Raw genomic sequence first — 18,721 nt, forward strand, 5'->3', positions numbered from 1 at the left:
TAAAAATGGGGATTTCTGCCTTGATGAGTCCAGTGTTTCCATCCTGCGGAGCTGCTGAAAAGATGACCAAGCAATAGTTACTATCTTCCTGTGACATACTGCAGTCTGATTAAATACTGAGTCCGTCAACGAAGATTCAGATCATTATGAAATCTCATTTCCTACATTTTCATTCAGTCTGATTAACTTTAATTACAGTTGATTTTTGAAGAAGCTGGAAAAAAAGCTGTGCAAACTGTAAAAAGGTAAAGAATGGGTGTCCATCCAGTGGACAAAACATGAACTGCAGTAGAAATAAACACATAATAATATTATTTATTATTATTATTTTTTAAATCAAGACCAGGGTTTGTAACTGCTTCACTGCAAATGTGTCAGGACTTTCTGCACACTGGTGCCCCACTGCCCCCCAACAGTCACACTAATGCACAAAAAGCAACGATTAAACAAGAGCAGGAGAAAAAATAGTTGAACGCAGATTGTCGGGCTGCAACAAATGAAGTTTGTCTTTAGATGTTGGAGAGATAACTGCTTGTAAAGAACTTCCTTTGAAAGTGATTCAAACCAGACTGAACATCATGTTTAACCACAGAAAGATAAGAATCAAAACTGAACTGAGTTGTGATGAATGTTCACGGTCAAACATATGCTACGAAGATAACCGGCAATAAATGGATAAATTACAAGATAAAGATTAAAAGATATAAATAGCGTGTACTCACAGAGGATGAAGATGCAGATCAACATGTGAAGGACTTTCATGTTTGAGGCTCTGATGTTTTCAGACTGTCTCTTGTTTTCTTGTAAACCAGGAACTTCTTTTAAATGATGGAGTCCCTCCTCCAAACAAGACGCGCAACTGTCTTTATCGACAGTCAAATGTACGGCCTGGTTGTACAAAAATAAAAGTATGACCACTACAGTAAAATCTCTTTCTTCCGAGTATTTTTTGTCCATTTTAGAGTCGTATGTGTCTTTTATTTTTAAAACAAGTAGAAAATATGCCAGTTTAACCGGTTCCCAATAAAAATCAACTTGTTTCAAGAATTCTTTACTGATTTTTCTTTCACATTTTTTTTTTTTTTATTTTGTACTCAACAAAACAGTGAATGTGTGTGACATACAGCCTGAGTTGAATATGTGCATCACCTTTTCCTTCCTCTGTCACACTCAAACATTCAGGACTTCCTCCTCGAAATAACGGAAGCTTGTAGGTTGAGATACGATCAGAAACTGGTACCATTACTTTTTCTTTAAAAAGGCAGCATGTTAGTCAGAAACAGACGTTTACAGATAGTTTAAAATGTGGTCATGTCCACAGTCTTTTCTGCCACTGCAAAACATATATTTCCTCTCCTTTAATGGGGCACAGACAGATCAATCAATTTCCATGATGTAAAAACTTTCTGCACATTTATTTATTTACATTTATACATTTATTACATTCCCAGTACATTTACTGTTTCAGTGCACTGCTGTCATCTTAGACAATAAAGTTTATTGTTAAACTAGACAATAGATCTCCATTTTGTCTATTGATGATTAAAAAGCATCTTATAAAAGCAAACAAGTAACCACAATACAAAGAATAATAATAAAAGGACATAAATAAAAATATATGACTTAAAAAATATATACCAGAAGTATTTACAGATTTTGATAATGACAAAGAAGGTGCTGGAGCCAATCTGATAGGTGCCGGTGCCGATCCTGTTCTGGAGTTAGCTGTGCAGCTAGCGATCCAGACTGGGAGCTCGGAGCACTGGGGGGAGTGTTGGTGTTTACACCTCACACAGGAGCTTTGGTCCAGGACGGACTGGGCCTAACTGGTTAACTATATGTATAAAACCTCAGTAAAACGTCAAATGTAATAACTTAAAAACTGTTTCTTCACTTTCTGTCGATAACAATCATTTTCGAATGTTTTCAAGTAAAATTCTTGCATATTGCACCTTTAAGATAAGCTTAACGAACAGTGGAAATAGTAAAAGTAGCTCTAACTTGAAGCAAACTGTTGCGCTCTGAGAGAGTAAATGTGGCGTCGACAGCGCTGAAGCTACACATGAGGCAAAGTAACGGTCGAGTAAAGAGGAGGTGATGCGTCTTCACCGCGGCTGCCGTCTGAGGGCGCTACTCGGGGCACAGAGTAGATGACATTATTTGCATCACCACGGGGGGCGCTGTTGAGCGAGGCAGCTGTGCTGTTGGAAAAGTCCACCTCAGAGTAGGTGAGTTTATTGGAGTCATCTTTGGTCTGGAAGTAAACAGTCAAAGGTCAAAGGTTATTTACTCTATCCTTGCAAAAATGTTTCCTCTAAAGTAACAATCTCACTTGTCACAACGGATGCAAAAAAATATATATATTTCATTTTACAACTACTGTACATTGATGTGGGAAAGAGAAACAACTTTTGTGAAATGTGTAAAAATCAAACTATCATTGTCACTTTATCTGAAGGGATGTGGTCTTAATGTGTAAAACCGAAACTGTCACTATTGTTTTCACTTACTTTCTTCTCACAAGTGGCTGCAGCGACCGAACTGTTTTCATCTGTGGCTTCTTCTGCATTTGGTTTGACGTATTTGACAGAGGTGTAAACTGTAGATATTTCCACAGGAGGAGAGCCGCTCTCTCTGTCCTGTCTGATCTCCTCATACACTCGGTTGGCCTGCAGGAGGTGAACAGGGGTTTGTTTTCATGTCAGTCACAAACACTAATCATCATCGATTTACTCAAACTCACCTCAGTTATGTTAGCATACTCGGTTTCCGCAGGTTGTCCTGAAAAACATCCAGTTGAGAATATTAAAACATCTGGTTTTAGTCAAAGAGACACATCCAGCACAGATACACCAAAACGTTCTGGTAACCAACCGCAGGAGAAAACTTAGAGACTACTCAGGGAAAGAAAACTCATAAGTCAGGAGAGATTTCTTTTCTCTCCTAGGATGGCATGGGAAAGTCATGTTTGTTCATCTAATCACGGCAAAAACGCTCTTAACGTCACACCCCACAGCTCAGGTTAGGGTTAGTAAGAGTAACAAGCTGGGGTGAGCTTTTGTTTCTGTCGCCATCTTAAAAAAACAAATACCTGTCGCGTTCGGAGGAACTCCTTCTTGTTTGCTGGGTTCTCTCTGTTGATGAAATTTCAGCTCCGAAGTCTGAACAACAGCCTTTATTAAAGGGTTCTGAGATTAGAGATACACTAAATTTAGTTGGCTGTTAATGAGATGTTGTCAGCTGAAAGGCTTCATATAGTCTATATGTGCCTTTAAATTTAAAGCTCCATCTGATTGGACGTTCAATCAGATGTGTCACCACCTTTAAAATCACGTGCAATCTAGGAAGGCAGCTTTTTGAGCAGACTTCTTCAAAATGAAAGATGACCACACTGTTAAGAGTCCCTTTCACACGTTCACGTTTGTGTTCCCACCACGTCAGTCTGAAGGACCAAAATGAGGAAGTAAATTAGACCGATGACGAGTTAAAAAAAAAACAACAGCTGTCGTTTTCACACAAAAGGAAACCATCAGTCATACTGTTGTTTGTACCTTCTGTTGCATGACTCTGATGTTCAAGCTGGATGTGAGGTTTCATCAGGCTTCATGTGTAGTTGTTGGGTAGCAGAAGCCAGATAGCACTTTAAATCACAAACTGATGGTGTGAGTCGCAAAATAAGCATCTCGTGCTGCAGCAGCAACGAGAGAAGGTTTATTGCTGAGCCAGTTTCTGTTGTGAGTTTGTGCCATCTGTGTTTACGGCAGAGATAGCTTCCTACCTAACATACTGACTCACAGAAGGCACTTACAGTTGTATAGGGTTAGCATCTGGGCTGTGAGGCCCACGTGTGCACGTGTATTGAAAATCGCCTGCTGGTTTATTGGTTTGTTGTCCATTTGTGGGATCAAACACACACACGGCTTTGCTTGTGGTTGTGGCTGCAATTTCATCAGTCATAGTTCTCCAAAGTTGAACTCCACAGGAAGCCATTTACTTCGCCATCGGATGCAATTGTTCTGTTTTTTTAGCCGCTTCGCTCGCACAGAATGAAAGTGAAAGGGAGGCAAAAGTTCAATTTGCGTATCTGTGACTGCAGCCTTCTTGTTCCTGCGAGCCCAACGCCCAAAGAGCTCAAAAACTGTGTTTAGTGTTGTACTAAACTTCCATGGATTAAAAAGTTAAAGTGTGTGTATGTGTATGTGTATGTGTGTGTGTGTGTGTGTAGCCTCACCTTTAGGTTTACTGGCCCTCCGCCTGCAGAGATACAGCACAGCCACTGATAACATGATGACCATGGTGACCAGAGCCAGACCCACATACAGCGGCACACCTGTGGATATTTGATCTGAACATTATTTTACATGTTGTTTTGCATAACTGGACTTCCAGGTACATGTTGGGACTGAGTGGTCCATTCATGCAGTGTTATTATTGTCAATGGTGACATCAACTATAAAATGACATCATAAATCAACACTTTCTAACAAAAAGGTCAACGGACAGTGAAATGTTCCACACAGAGAAGCAAACACATTCAGGTATTTGCAGTGTGCATGTTAACATTTCACTACATGTATTTACACAAACAAACACAAACTTTTGTTGAATTATGTAAATGTACCTGGACCATCAGCTCTTTGTTGCTCTCCAGACTGGTTGCTGGTGTCAGTGGAGGCTGATGAAGGTGTGGAGCTTCCTGAACTGATGTTTAAACTCTGTGTTGTTGTTGGTGTGGATGTTGACGGGACTGATGGTGGACGAGGAGGGAGAGTCTGGGTTGGTTTTGTGATCAGAGCTGTGAAATATGAAAGCCACAATAAAACAATCTGATGTTACTCACTAATTCTCTGCAAACCAGCCCATGTGTTTATAATCATTCAGCTAAATGCTGGAAATTAACGTGTCTGCTGCAACAATATTTAACTGCAGTGAGACAGTTTGAGTTTATGAGGTATTTCACTGATGAATGAAACAGATTTAATCAGAAAATTTGCAGCTCTAAATAAAACAATAAATTAGATTAAACATGTTGGTATATTTGAATCATCAGCAGCTGACAGTGAACAGTTAATTCAAAGACTCTCAGTAGAAACTCACCATCTTCAACTTTGATCTCAAAGTCCTCGTTTGCGAGATAACCTCTGTCCAATCTACATGTGTAGCGCCCCGAGTCAGACTTGGTCAAGTTTGTGATGCTCACATACAGAACTGAAGATGCTTGACCTGTTTTTTCATATTTGATGCTGTATCTGCCTTTCTGAGCTCTGTCATCAGTTGTTTCAACAAGAATGTGTTTTTTACAGTTTTCCTTACAGAAGATCTTCCTATTTACAGAGATAGAGAAGAAGGAGAAGTCGCAGCCATATGTGATGTTTCCTCCTTCCTTTCCTATAATAATTTTTGCATTGATGAGTCCAGTGTTTCCATCCTGCAGAGCTGTTGAAAAGATGAACAATCAATAGTTACTATCTGGGCTTCCTGCAAGATGTTGCAGTCTGCTTTGGTTCACATTAACACATTTATGGTCACACTGGGAGCTGCCCAGTTCAACCAGTCTGTGACTGAGGGGTAACAACTTAATCCACCAGAAAAATGTCATTTGGATTATTTCACTAAGCATTTGAAGCATGGCAATCTTTTATTCTGACTCTGATTTCACTCATATGAAAGGAAAAACAACAATAAACACATGGAAACCTTCAGACTGAATGTGAGGTGAATTTTAGAGTCGACGTGATTGCCTTAAAGTCTGAAAATGTTTTTCTTATATATTTGAGAGTTTTTTTGTGAATTAGATAATTTTGCTCATCTTAAAGCAACATCGATGAAAATATAAAAGAGGAATACTTGATGATAAGGAGTTAAACTTATGGTTTCTTGCATGAAAATGGTATTTTCATCTTTTTCATGTGAAATGAGGTTTTCTCGTGTAAAATCAATATTGTTACTAATATTCTGCGATGGTAGTCGGATACATGGAGAATAAAACGTTCATAAAATGTCACGTATGATGAAAGAATTGTATATTTTTAAAAATGTATTAACTATTAAAATTAAATATTTCAGGAACAAGCAAGTCATCACGACAAAATGTTTTCACAAACTGTCTTTTTTTCATGATGTTACATAATTTAGTTGTGACATGCAGCTTTTTTTCTTTTTCTTTTGGCTGAATCTAAAAAAGTTTTTGGTGACTTTTTAAAAAAAATTAAAGTCTCAAACAAAACTAGTGGAATGAGGTGCCGACATTGCAGCACATACATGGACATAAGTAAATATCCATAGTTACTGTTACAGCCTGTCAAATTCTGGGGTGGACTTGTGTGTTTTTTGGTGTTTTTCCTGTTTGCTGTGTTTGCAGACGTGCAGTGGGAGGCTGGGAGGAGTTTCACCTCACCAGAGCCGCAGGTGTGTCTGCAGCAGGTTGGCAATCAGTGCCTGTTTAAAAGCCTTGGCCTCCACGCTACCTGCTGCCAGATGATTTTGCTTCATCCTAGTGGTATATGGCTCCTGTTAAGATGCTTCACAAAGCCCTTATCAGTATCTTCGTGTATTATTCTCTAGATCTAATTATCGTTTGCTCTCCCTCCAGCGATCACCTGCGTTCCCGGCAACCAGTCGCTCTACACCCCACAACCCAGCTCTCCGCACCTCTGCAACCGACACCCTCGCCTCGAGCTCAACCCGAGCCTCCACACCCCACCTGGTCCTCCAGCACCACAGTGAGCGACCTCTCCACCAACACCTCTCCCTGCCCTGACGGATTCACCAGCCGGAGTTTATCACGCCTCGCCCCTGCACATTTCCATGGCCTAAACTCAATAAATCTACCTGAACTCTACTTCTGCCTCGCTGACTGCTTTCGGGTCCTGCCTCACACCATACAGTTTAACAGTAATAGAGAAAACAAAAGGTCAAAACACATCATTGCTCTACTTCCTCCATCTCACACCCTTCTTTGCATAAACGTAGATAATGTAGATGTGTAGTTTCCTGTGCTGTGAGACTAAAAAAAACTGTTGAAGCAGAACTCGACCCTCTGTTACAGTCAAAATACAACAAAACCTGCAATGCCTTATTTTACAAATAAGAACATGTGCAGCAAAACAACAGGTGTGTTTAAAAAATAATAAAACAATAAAAACAGAAATGATAAAGAAGAAGAAGAAAGAACAAGAGGAAAGAAGAAAAAGAAGAAGAGGACATGTATTTCTGGGAACATTATTAATAATGCAAAATAAAGTGACTCATGCCGGATGCTGGCCACCATATTTAACCACAAAAACCAACTACATGACTGACATGAGCTGTGCAAAGTCCACCAATAGGAAACGGTTTCCCCCTGCTGAAAAGTAAACCATAAAGAAAAGAAAAGGGAGAAGAGAGAAAAATGATGCATTTCAAAGGAGAAAATGTTATTTTAAAAATAGAGAGAGTGTACTCACAGAGGAGGAAGAAGCAGATCCACGTGTTACAGCGTTTCATGTTTGAGGCTCTGGTGGCTTAATGCTGCTTCTCTCTTCTCTTCACTGGCAAACCAGGAACTTCTCACTTCTCTAAATAATGGAGTCCCTCCTCCAAACGACACTCTCAACTCTCCTCCCGTCTAGCCAATTATCTGTGACTTTGTGTGTGAGTTTGTATTAAAACTGTGCCTGGTTGTGACTTAAAGTGAAATTAAAGTCATTTTCTTCCACAATGCATAAAAAACTCCATCTTATTAACATTTTAATCTGTTATTTACTCCTATAAGTCTACAAGTGAGAATATTGAACAGTTAAACCTGCTTCCAATACAAATCCAGTTGGTCAAGTTGTTAATAAAGACCTTTTTTTTAATTTTGTACTCAAAAAATACAACTGCATGTTCTGAGAGTGTACTTCCAGAAGTTGTTGCATCTTTCTGTCAGCGGTAACTATGCTGTGAGAACTTTTCTCTCCACCTTCTATTTGTGTGCTTTTACTGACTTCACACGTCTCTGCATGTCGCCTACTGCCCTCTGCAAGGGAAGTGCAACTTAAACCCCTCCATTTAATTCATCTATCTTTCTTTGTTGAAGGACAAAAGTAGTAACTTAGTACTGCACTTCCAGCAAGTTAATGGACTAACAAGAGACAGATGAAAGCAAATGAAATCAAAACGGATGGTGAAAACTGAAGCAGCAAAGGCATTCTGACTTGTACTCCCAAATTCAAAAACGATCATACATTTTCCCGAAGGCAATGCTCTTTTGTTAGTTTTTAAACTCCAGTTTGCAGAGTTGGTTAGTTAAGTTAAGGTAGGCTATGACTACTTTATATAAAATTTACTAAAGTATATACTGTACGTTAATGTGCCGTGTTTGGTTGATCGAAGGTTTCGTGAAGTGGAGACTGGTGCAGGACTGTCATGTCGAACTGAAAAACAGCTTTACCAAGGAGACACAGCTGAAATAAATGAGTACCCATGGTAACAAATCAGATGTTCTTTTGGTATTTAAACATTTGGATGTGATACCTAAAAGCGCAAATAACATGATGGTGTCATCTGCATAAAAATGGATGCTACCAATACCTAGAATATGTGTTTGTTAACTTTAAAGATCGTTTCTCTTCCTTTATCTGATGTATTTCTGCTAAACAACAAGATATTGAGCAGGTTATAGCAGGGAGGTATCACGATCAGGTATCAGAAGTGAATGCAGAGAGGAGCAGTGTGAGCGAAGGGAGGAGGGTCAGACGCAGTTGGTAAAAGATGGTTGCAGTTTTGTTCCAGCAACAGCATGAGGTCACCATTCACAGATAATAAAAAATAAAAAAAACTTGAGAGGAAGGAAAACATTTTTTTTAATGCCTATGAGACTGGCACATTGAGCAAGAGCTAAATTCTGAGAAGGAGTGAGATCATGTGTCATAGTTCACTGAGGAACTATATATGTACAGAAAGCGACAGGACCGAGAGACGTGATCGACCGAGAGACGTGATCGTGGCAGTTCTGCAGTTTCGTGACTTTGGTTGTCATTTCAGAATGAACATCCACCACGTTGTGCTCTTCTGCTTTTCATCAGGTGAGACTGACTTTCTGTTCATTGCTGCAGAACACACTTCTTTTAGAACGTCACCTTGTGTAAATGTTTTTTATGTTGTTTATAACATGTTGTTTTATGCTAATCTATTCTTACTTGCATAAAAAAGTCAGGGTAGGGCGGCATCTTTACTTTAAAGATACGTAGTGATAGTTAAAAAGTCTGAATACTGCTAATTCAAAAAAAGGAAGTTCTTTCACTGAAACCACAGCTGACACCTGACCGGATGCAGTACCGACACGGGTCGAGCTGGGCTGTCAGGGACTGAATTTTCTTTTTTTTACCTGAATCAATATTTAGTAGTACTGATGTAGGTAACCCCAGTCAGGATAAGAGTGTTAAGCAGTAAGTCTACGATAAACTTCTGACCATAAGTCTCGCTCTTTGTTTCAGCAGCAGTGATCGATGGAAACGCCGGCCTCGTCGATGCACAATCGACTCCATATACAAAAATGGAAGGCGAAGATTTCACAAATCAATTTGCCCTTCACGTGCCGCGAGGAAGCAGAATATATCTCTGTAGGAACGACGGCGGGAAAGAAGACATCCTCGTAGAAACACATGGGAACAGAATGCAGAGTGGCAGATTCAGAATTAGATACGACATAACTGACAAAAAAGTGCACGCAGTCGTCACAGATCTGAACCTGGCCGACACAGGACGGTATAAAGTTGGTGTGGGCGATTCTTCCTCCCGCGATCCATACAGGGAGTTTGATATCACAGTTAGAGGTAAGTTTCACCTAAAAATGATACTCAGTTTAGAAACAGAAGCTTTTTTATAGAAGAACCTTTATATTCTGCATTTGTGAGCCTTGCTGAAGGTTAACATTTTCTCCATTTTATTCCTTAGTTGACTGCTACATGCTAAATGACAACACTTTTTGTGTCTTTGATTTTTATGGTTTTGATAACGCTGTGCTTATGATCTGGTTAGGTTTAGGACAAGATCATGTTTTGACTTAAAATACCTGGTTTTGTCACCACAGATACTGTCAATCAAAAAAAAGCACTCAGTTTCTTCCGTACTTGATTGGCTGTTACTGCCTGTGATCAATAAATAGTGGCTGATCACTTCATTGTTTGCTGACACCAAGTTATACATCAATCAACCTCGCTTTCACTATGTTTTTCTGTCGGCCACCAGGCACAAAGTCCCCCAGGGAAATTAAGGTAGACCGTCAACATACTTACCGACCATGAGACCTCAAAAATAGGGAGGATTTTGAAACCAAAACAGCGTGTTGGGGTCCCTACCCCCGAACAAATAACAAAATAATTAGTCAAATGCAACAAAATGTTTATGTCCAATCGTTCTCTCCAGGGCAGGACGGGACGCAACAGTACAGCAGACTACTCATTGTACATTGACAGAAACAGGTTGTGGTTACTTAAAGGGGAAAAATTGTTATGTATCTGGAGAAATTTGGGAGAATTGTGACCCCGGGAGGAATATTGGAAGAGGGCGATGAAAAACTTTCATCGTCTCCTGGGTTGGCAATTATGACTCTCGATCCAGTCAATCCGTCACCATTTCTAGATGAATGACTGAACTCATGTTTTGTGTTTTGTTGTCAGCAGTTGCTACTCTGAGGAAAAACTAAAATAATCAACTCGTCATCAGCTTCACCGTCAATGATACTACTTATAAAACGCTGGGGAACAGGGGGGTTGTCTTTTTCCACCACTGCTGATTGTCAAGGACCAATCAAAGAGTAGGTCAAAAGTTGCTGTGGGTCTAAAAGAAAGATGGGTGACTTATACAGCATGAGGTTATCATGACAGTTTATGCTCCGGCAACACTGAGTCAACGAAAGCTGACATCACACCTCTCTCATGGTTGTTTTGGGCAACATTCACTTCCTGTTTCTAAAGAGCTGCAGAGCAGGAGTTGAAGCTGCCCACGTTAATTTAGGTTAAAGGTCACCGCCTCAAAATCAAATTGATTTACTGTCTTGTGTCAGTTGTTATACATCTGCCTGACTCAATGTTTGAATTGTCTCTAACATGCCTTGTTTCGACAGTTTGCCTCCAAGTGTAAAATAACAAAATGTTTAGATGTTAGTAAAGGAAATAAGTCAAATAAATGAATAGATAAAAAAGAAAGCAATCATAAAAAGATAACTGGGAACATTAAAGGTGCGGTGTGTACGAATTGTAGTTCACATTCACAAATTACCTCAAAGTATCATCTGAATTTAAAGTGTTGACGTTACGCCAAAGACATCTCGGTATTATGTTGGAGACATGTCTACTGAAGTTAGCATGCTAACCAGCTAACTCCGGCACGTCCTGGTTCATAATACCACTTTGTACCTCACAAGATGATAGTCATGGTTTCAAAATCTGCTTAATTTAAGCGACATTAGGCTAGTTTTTCTGTAAAGGCGGTTAAAAGTATTGGTAGACGTGGGCTGCTTGTTTGTGTCTTGTTTTTATAAAGGTGTAGTTTGATCCCCAGGCCCAGGTCTTAGCTGTCCATAGCTTCAGCTGGGAAATCTTCAAGTTGTAAAGTTAGTTAGAGTAGTTTGCCTGTAAAGAAGGACTAGTGAGTAGATGACAACCTCTGTAGTCTCGTTTAGCCACCTGTTAGCAACCGAAAGGTGCGATATGTATGTAAGATGTGCCTGTCAGATGCATACTCAAAACAAATAAGGGGCAGCACATCACCAGAGTAGCTGCTAAATGTAGCTACCTTTGGCTAGTTAGCTCAGTTAGCTGTGCAGCTAGCAGTTCAGACTGGGAGCTTGGTACCAGGGGAGTATTAGTGTTCACGCCACCACAGGAGCTTTAAATGGGACAAGACAGGGCCAGTTAGCTTTTTCCCTTCATGTGTTCATTTGTTTTTTTTTTCCAACAGCTCTGTGTGAGAAAGTTGTCTATGAAGAGTCCAGAGTCTACAGCAGCACCGAGGGAGGAAACATCACCATCGAGTGCTCCTTGTCTGCGCATGCTTTAAACAGGAAGTTCCTCTGTAGGGACGAATGTCACAAATTTCTCTTTGACACCAACGCTGAGAGAGCCACGAGCAACAAATACAAAATCACATATGGGAAAAATGGGTTGTTTAATGTGACCATCACACATCTGACCTGGTCGGACTCGGGACGCTACAGTTGCGGCGTGGGACGACAACAACCACAAAAAAATCAGTGTCACGCGTTTGAGATCACAGTTACAGGTGGTGAGTTTCTAAATGAAAGTCATGAAAATGTCCCTGCGTGTTTCTAGAGGCTTGAAGAAAGTGTCGACTCTCAACAATCTGATGTATTTTGACAAAAACAAGCTCAAAGGCCGGTATGGCCGCCTGTTGATGGTGGCTTGCTTGCTTGTTTGTTTCAGACTTCTTCCTTTTCATTTAGTCTCGTGTCAAATGTCCTAGTTAGTTTTAATCGTATCAATCTTTTGTTTATTTCTTAGTTGACTAAATGTCTGAGCATTTCTAAAGTTACGTAATAGAGCGATTTAATGCATTTCTAATTGGATTATTTTTACTTAATTACTGTACTTAACTACAGTTTTGAGGTGCTTCTACTTGAGCATTTCCATTTTCTACGACTTCGTACTTCCACTCCACTACATTTTTTTGATTATTTTAGTTTCTAGTTACTTTGAAGACTGAAATAATCATTGATCCCAATAACATGAATAACTGGTCCAGTACATTTAATATCAGATCAGCGAAAAGGTTTTTAGTGGAAGCACCCTGAGTAAATGAATCTGTCTTTAGTTGTTTGACCGGTTGTTTCCTTTCTCTTGTGACTGTTAACCAGGCGGCGCCTTGCGTCCACTCGTCTGTCTGACTGTGGTTGTGCTGTTGGTCGGTTGCGTGATGCTCCTCTACAGATGGAGGATCAGAAGTGTTGATTGTGAGTCATCTGTCTGCTCTTATCTGCACTTTGAAATAATTACAACCAGACAATTCACAAGGAAAACACCTCTGTTGTACTTCATGTTCACAGATGTAAACACCAGGGGGAGTGCCGAAAACCCGGAGGTGACTTTCTTTAATTCTTTGAATCTCATCATCATCAGCCGTCTGGGCCGTTACCGTGGCTGCCCGTGTGTTTCAGCTGCCACTGCTTGTCACTTCGGTAAAGTTGCTGTTTCTTGTTTGTTTTTTCAGACTTCTGTCTATGACGACTGTGCTCCAGTCTCCACATGTGAAGGATCACTCTACCAGGACCTTGATCCACACGGCAGGGATCACAGCCTGTACTGTACACTAGAGACAACACCGTATGTGGATATTCAACCTTCACGAGAACAAGCTCAAAGTTCAGTTGAAACAGAATAAAATTATTCATGTTCACTTCTTCCAGTTTTCTTTTTTTTTCCTCTTTTAATGAGCTGCTCTGAGCTATTACCGTTCAACACAACGTCTTACTCATCCATCTCCAGCCTCCTTTGTCCCAAAGTCAGCGAGGTTTTTGAATGTGTTTTTTAGTTAAATGCCTGAAAAAAGGTGTGTGGTTACCACAGGCTGAAGATACTTACACGTTTTGTTCTACAACATAAAATACATCATTAAATGTCCCACAGTTTAATTATAAAGCTCTTACGTGTCTTAAAAATGGTTAGCGGTTGCTATCAGGTGTCTAAATGAGACTGCAGTAAAAATACAGGCAGAAGTCAGTGACTGTTTCAAAGATAGTCGAGGGTTTGACATCATACTTTTATATGGAAAACAAAGAAGAATAAAAGAAGAAAAAGCAAAGTGAGAGATTGAAATTAAATGTTTTTCAAAGCTGAAATCATAAAATATTATCTTCATTTAAACTGTTCAAGATTACATCAGATTGAACACAATTTTACAACAAAATTGCAAATGAAAAAAAGTTGAGTGAGTGACTCTGGTTCATTTTTAATAAAATGTATAGTTGTCATCAGAGTATAATAATAACCATCGAGCTGGACGACGTGGAGCCAGAACTTTCCACAACCTCAACAAACATTAATGAACTAGTTAAACCAGTTGTTCCCATGACATCACAGTGCATTTGACCTCTGACCTTTTAGATTTTCTTCCTGTCGTTCCTGTCATGTTTCCCTTCTTCCCACCTAGTTTACGCTCTTTGTTCAAGGCTTATTTTGTGGTGACGGTGTCTGACCCGCCTTGACTCACCTGCATGTCATCGTCCATCAAGTGACTGGTTAATGACCCAGTTCCCATAGTTTTGGTCCATAAATAAAGCTTCTCCGTCCTCCCCACATCTTTTTGTTGCAGCACCACAAAAAGGAAGTGACTCACTGTGAGAGAAACACCTGACGCCTGTTTAATTTTCTTTTTATATCACGGCCCGGATCGAGTTTGAAGTAACAGACTGTAAAATGCTGCTGAGGGAGACTCTTGATATTAGTGAGGAAACTTTGCAGCTGCAGTTGTGTGAGTTGCTGTTGTTTTAAAACAGAGAAGAATTTAGATACACAAAGAAAAACTGTCTCTTATTGGCCTCTGAAGTGACCGACGAGGTCGACTCACACGAAACTGTCACTTTGCTTCCATTGACTTAAAATAACAAAGGATTTGGGGTTTAAAATAATATTAGGATTTAAAAATGACGTTAGTAAAAAACACATTAGGGGCGACCTTGTCATGAAACTATATAATAATAAACATTATTTAAACAATACAAACAAAACAAATGTGACTGTGATGATAATAATAATAATAATAATAATAATTTATAAAGAGTCTTTCAAGGAGCCCAAGGACACCTTGCATGTTTGGAGAAACACATTAACAAACATTAGTAATAAACATCATCATCATCATCATACTGTGGGTGGGGATGAAGATATGAACTGTTTAAACCACAGAGGGGAAGAGAAATTACATCGAGTCGACCGGCAGAAACTGGAGGGATCGACGTGATCGAGGCACTTCTCCTGCAGATTTATGAGTTTTCTTCATCAGGATTAAATTCAAAATGAACGTCAACCATCTTCTGTTATTCTGCTTCTTATCAGGTGAGGACTGAACACCTGAACGTCCTTCAGCAGATTTCATTCATCTCAATGTTGAAAGTGTTTCTTGTAGTTATTTTGTTGCTTCTTATTTGTTGAGATATCTGATTGTTCTCGTATACATCACACTGTTGCTCCATGATTTAAATGTGATATATCAAAAGGTAGTTTTTGTCCATCATGACAGTGTTGTTGCTCTCTGATGTTACACAAGAGGAACATTTATTTAATTATATTTTCATGTTTTTCACTTGTTTTTGTCTTCAAATAAAGCTCAGGTTTCCATAATGTTAATGCTTCCTCCTGCCATTAAAAGATCCCTTCCCAGTGTGCTTCAGTGTAGTGTAAGAGAAAAGGGACAAAATTCACAAAGTGTATCTGAAGGTAACACAAGGCTTCAGCTCAACAAACGAAGTGAGTTTCTACCAAAGTTTTTGTGTTTTTTAGTATGAACCTCCATCCGTGTGTTACTTTCTCTCCTCCGAGGGAATTTTGCAAGATAGTTATAATATAATGACTTTATTGATAACTTTTTAAAACAAAGATACAAAAGGCTTTACAGGAATAAAAGAAAAGAAGATCCCAAATATAAAATGCAACAGTTATAACAGATAACATCACTTTTATGAGGAAATATAAAAAAAAGATACTGAGTTTGTCTGCCTCAGGGGAAAGGAGCGCCACACTACTCTCGCTAACTGAGCATCTGTCCGATTAAAGCTGCAAATAGCTGCGTCTGTATCATCTCTGCTTCTCTGTGAAGAGCTGGATTATGTCACATTAACCTGCAGTCTCTTTAACAGTAAGTCTACAATACATACTGTAACAATGTTGATCATCAGTATCCACTGTTTATCTTTTCAGCCGCGCTGTTCGGTGATGACACCGGCCTCGTCGATGCAGAAACAATCGTCCGGACTGAGGGGAGTAGCATCATAGTCAGATGTCCCTTTAGTCTCTTTGGGAGGAAGAAGTTCCTCTGCAGGGACGGATGTAAAGAAGAAGACGTGCTCGTTCAAACCAAAGGCGACAGCGCTCAGAGTGGAAGATACGGCATCTTGTACATACAGGGAAGTTCTCCGGTTCCTTCTTCAGTTCTGTTTGTGAGCATCACACAGCTGACCAAGTCTGACCAAGGACGGTACAGGTGTGGTCTGGAAAGAGCTTTCTTACCTGATTCACACTGGGAGTTTGACATCAGAGTTACAGATGGTGAGTCTTTGTCACCTGTGTACATGTTGCTGCTCGAACGCCTGTTTTGTATTTGAAAAAATGTACTTTTGAAGCTCATTTTTGCAGAATTTTAATCTAGATGTCTTTTGACCTCTAAATTCACAATTCAGTGCTCACTGTGCGATAAAATATCCACAGGATACATTTAGAGTATGGTCAGTAGCGGTGGTGGACCGCACCAAGAGGTTGCACAACTCTTCTCGTTTCAGTTCCATTTTGTGGCGACTGGAGGCTGGAAACTTTCACAGTTCACCGACAGCTGTTGACGTTTTAAATATCCTGCTATATTTAGAGTAACAGCCACATAAACAGCTGCCAAGTGTGTAAATGTTGACAAATGTGACCTCCTGTATGGTCGTTATCTTTCTGTGCACGTGATTGTCATTCATTTTTAATACGTTTTTGTCTTTCACAGCTCCGAAGACTTTCCCTGAGACCATGAAGCAGTCTGAGCAGCAGCAGGCTGAGGAAACAGCATCTGCAGCTACAGTTCACAGTGTTGAAGGTTCAAACCTGCAGAGATCAACTGTCCGTCCTACGGAAGCCCTGAAGGGCAAGTTTTTTTCTGTTGATCCGTTTTCTGATCTAAATTATTTCTCTCCTGTGTTTATGACTTGTACAGAAGAGTGTTAGGGCCAGAGGTGAGGAAAATAATGAGAGGAGGAAGTTTTTTTCATTATGCAGTCAAGTCCACATTTGAGACGACATCAAACAAGACTGGATTTGAGGGACCAGTTGAACATTTTGACTTTTTCTTGAAATGCATAATGAAAAAATAACTTCCTCCTCTCATGTTTTTCCCTCACACCTGGCCTTAATACTCTTCCATGTGTGATCTGGTGGATGATAAAAAGTTTTGGCAGGATAATCTTTCTAAACTCCTTTTATTCATTTTTTTCCATCCGTCAAAACATGTAAAAAAAAAAAAAAAAAAAAAAAAACTTATAGGGAAAAAATCTTGCAAATCTTTTTCTTCATTGGAAAACAAAACCATTTATCTCACGAAAAAATAAATAATTTGGTTTCACACATGAAAATTCTCACTTGTCCCTCAGGGGCTTCCGTACCGTCCTCCTGTCCTAATGTTTGTTGTCTGCTCTCTCCTCAAAAATCCAAATATTCAGGCGACATGTTGAATTTGATGTATGAACATTAAATAACTCTGAAATGATGTAAACAGAGTCAAACATTTATAGACGATGTAAGAAAGATGTGATATAATCAACACATATAAACATAAATATCGACTTTCAACTTTCAAGATTTCCAAAATCATTTGCTTCTTTTATGAAACATCCAAGAAATTGTGTTTATGCACTTTTAATTTTGACCAGCAGTTGTTTAGTGAAGCCAAAATAAAATGTTGGCATTGTAGATTACCACAAACAACTAATAAGGTAAATTTGTAAGTTATTTTATCAACGTTTTTATAATACGTGTCATATAACATTCAGATTACATGTTTAAGAGCTCACTTGACGAAAAAAAGGTTTTTAAAGCCAAACCACGATGTCTGCCAAACCCTTTCCAAGTGGTTTTTCACACACCGTTCTGACACCTGAGAAATAGAAAACATTTCTTTATTAACAATGAAACTTTTATAGGAGACATTATTTGTGTTAAATTCATCACACTACAATTCAGTGTTCCCCTCTTGAATGTCACATCTCTCTCTCTCCCTTCTCTTTCTCAGCCTCTCGCCCGGGTCACACCCTGCCTCTGCTCGTTGGTCTCTCTGTAGTTGTGCTGTTGGCCGTCGTTGTGTTGCTCCTCTACAGGTGTAGGACAGGTGTAGGCGACTTACCCTCCAGCTCTATCAGCACTGACGGTAAATATTCATTCACACAGAGACAAAGCAGTGTGTTTGTACTTTCTGCTGCGCAGGTTTGACCACCAGAGGGCAGTCAGTCGACAGAAACATGGAGGTGCATGTATACATCATGTACTGACATCTCTTGCTGTTTTTCAGTTCACCTCACCTATGAGAATTGTTCTGGACGTGAAGACGACGCCTCCCCGGCTGTAGATGATCAGGACAGAATACTCCAACCTCTGACATCTTATTTTATGTCCAGTAAACCTCGTTATAACATCATTACCCTTTTCTGAGAGCTTTCATCAGTATAAAATCTTTTACTTTATTGTTCCCACTGGCTGAAGAAGTACCACGTATATGCACTTGTATGTTCTCACCCTCAGCACTTAAATCATAGCACTTGTGTACTTCAGGTATCCTTGATAAATAGCAGCTACTTTGCTCAGACGAGGGCTTGAAAATTGTTTCTATTTTACTTTATCGACGGTGATGTGTTGTGGTTTCTTTCTTGTGACAAATGTACTTATTGTAAGTCGCTTTGGACAAAAGCATCTGCTAAATGCCCTAAATGTAAATGTATATGTAATCATGTGTTTTACTCGAGTATAAGTAGAAATGTTTTAAAAGCACCTTTTAGAGG

General features: G+C 39.6%; 3 protein-coding genes across 3 annotated transcripts in view; 1 reads left to right on the forward strand and 2 right to left on the reverse strand.

The window, feature by feature from the left end:
- LOC311265182 (interferon-inducible GTPase 5-like) overlaps positions 1 to 18,721 on the reverse strand; it is a 202,907-nt gene that overhangs the window by 156,666 nt on the left and 27,520 nt on the right. The gene's annotated exons all lie outside the window — the stretch shown is intronic.
- LOC311265190 (uncharacterized protein) lies at positions 1,397 to 5,260 on the reverse strand. Its single transcript, XM_084366583.1, has 6 exons — positions 5,098 to 5,260; positions 4,622 to 4,795; positions 4,232 to 4,330; positions 2,744 to 2,781; positions 2,511 to 2,669; positions 1,397 to 2,254 (listed from the first exon to the last, which is right to left on the reverse strand). The coding sequence occupies exons 3-6, from the start codon at positions 4,293 to 4,295 to the stop codon at positions 2,057 to 2,059; spliced, it is 459 nt and encodes a 152-aa protein (XP_084222709.1). The 5' UTR covers positions 4,296 to 4,330; positions 4,622 to 4,795; positions 5,098 to 5,260; the 3' UTR covers positions 1,397 to 2,056.
- Positions 8,957 to 18,374, forward strand: LOC311265410 (polymeric immunoglobulin receptor-like; the record flags this gene model as incomplete). The annotated part of the gene is made up of 10 exons (XM_084367022.1): positions 8,957 to 9,047; positions 9,462 to 9,797; positions 11,926 to 12,249; positions 12,839 to 12,934; positions 13,028 to 13,062; positions 13,192 to 13,342; positions 15,897 to 16,244; positions 16,681 to 16,818; positions 17,959 to 18,093; positions 18,235 to 18,374. The coding sequence occupies exons 1-10, from the start codon at positions 9,008 to 9,010 to the stop codon at positions 18,372 to 18,374; spliced, it is 1,743 nt and encodes a 580-aa protein (XP_084223148.1). The 5' UTR covers positions 8,957 to 9,007.

This window comes from Pagrus pagrus, assembly GCF_965226575.1.
Source record: "Pagrus pagrus genome assembly, chromosome: 11".
NCBI lineage: Eukaryota > Metazoa > Chordata > Actinopteri > Spariformes > Sparidae > Pagrus > Pagrus pagrus.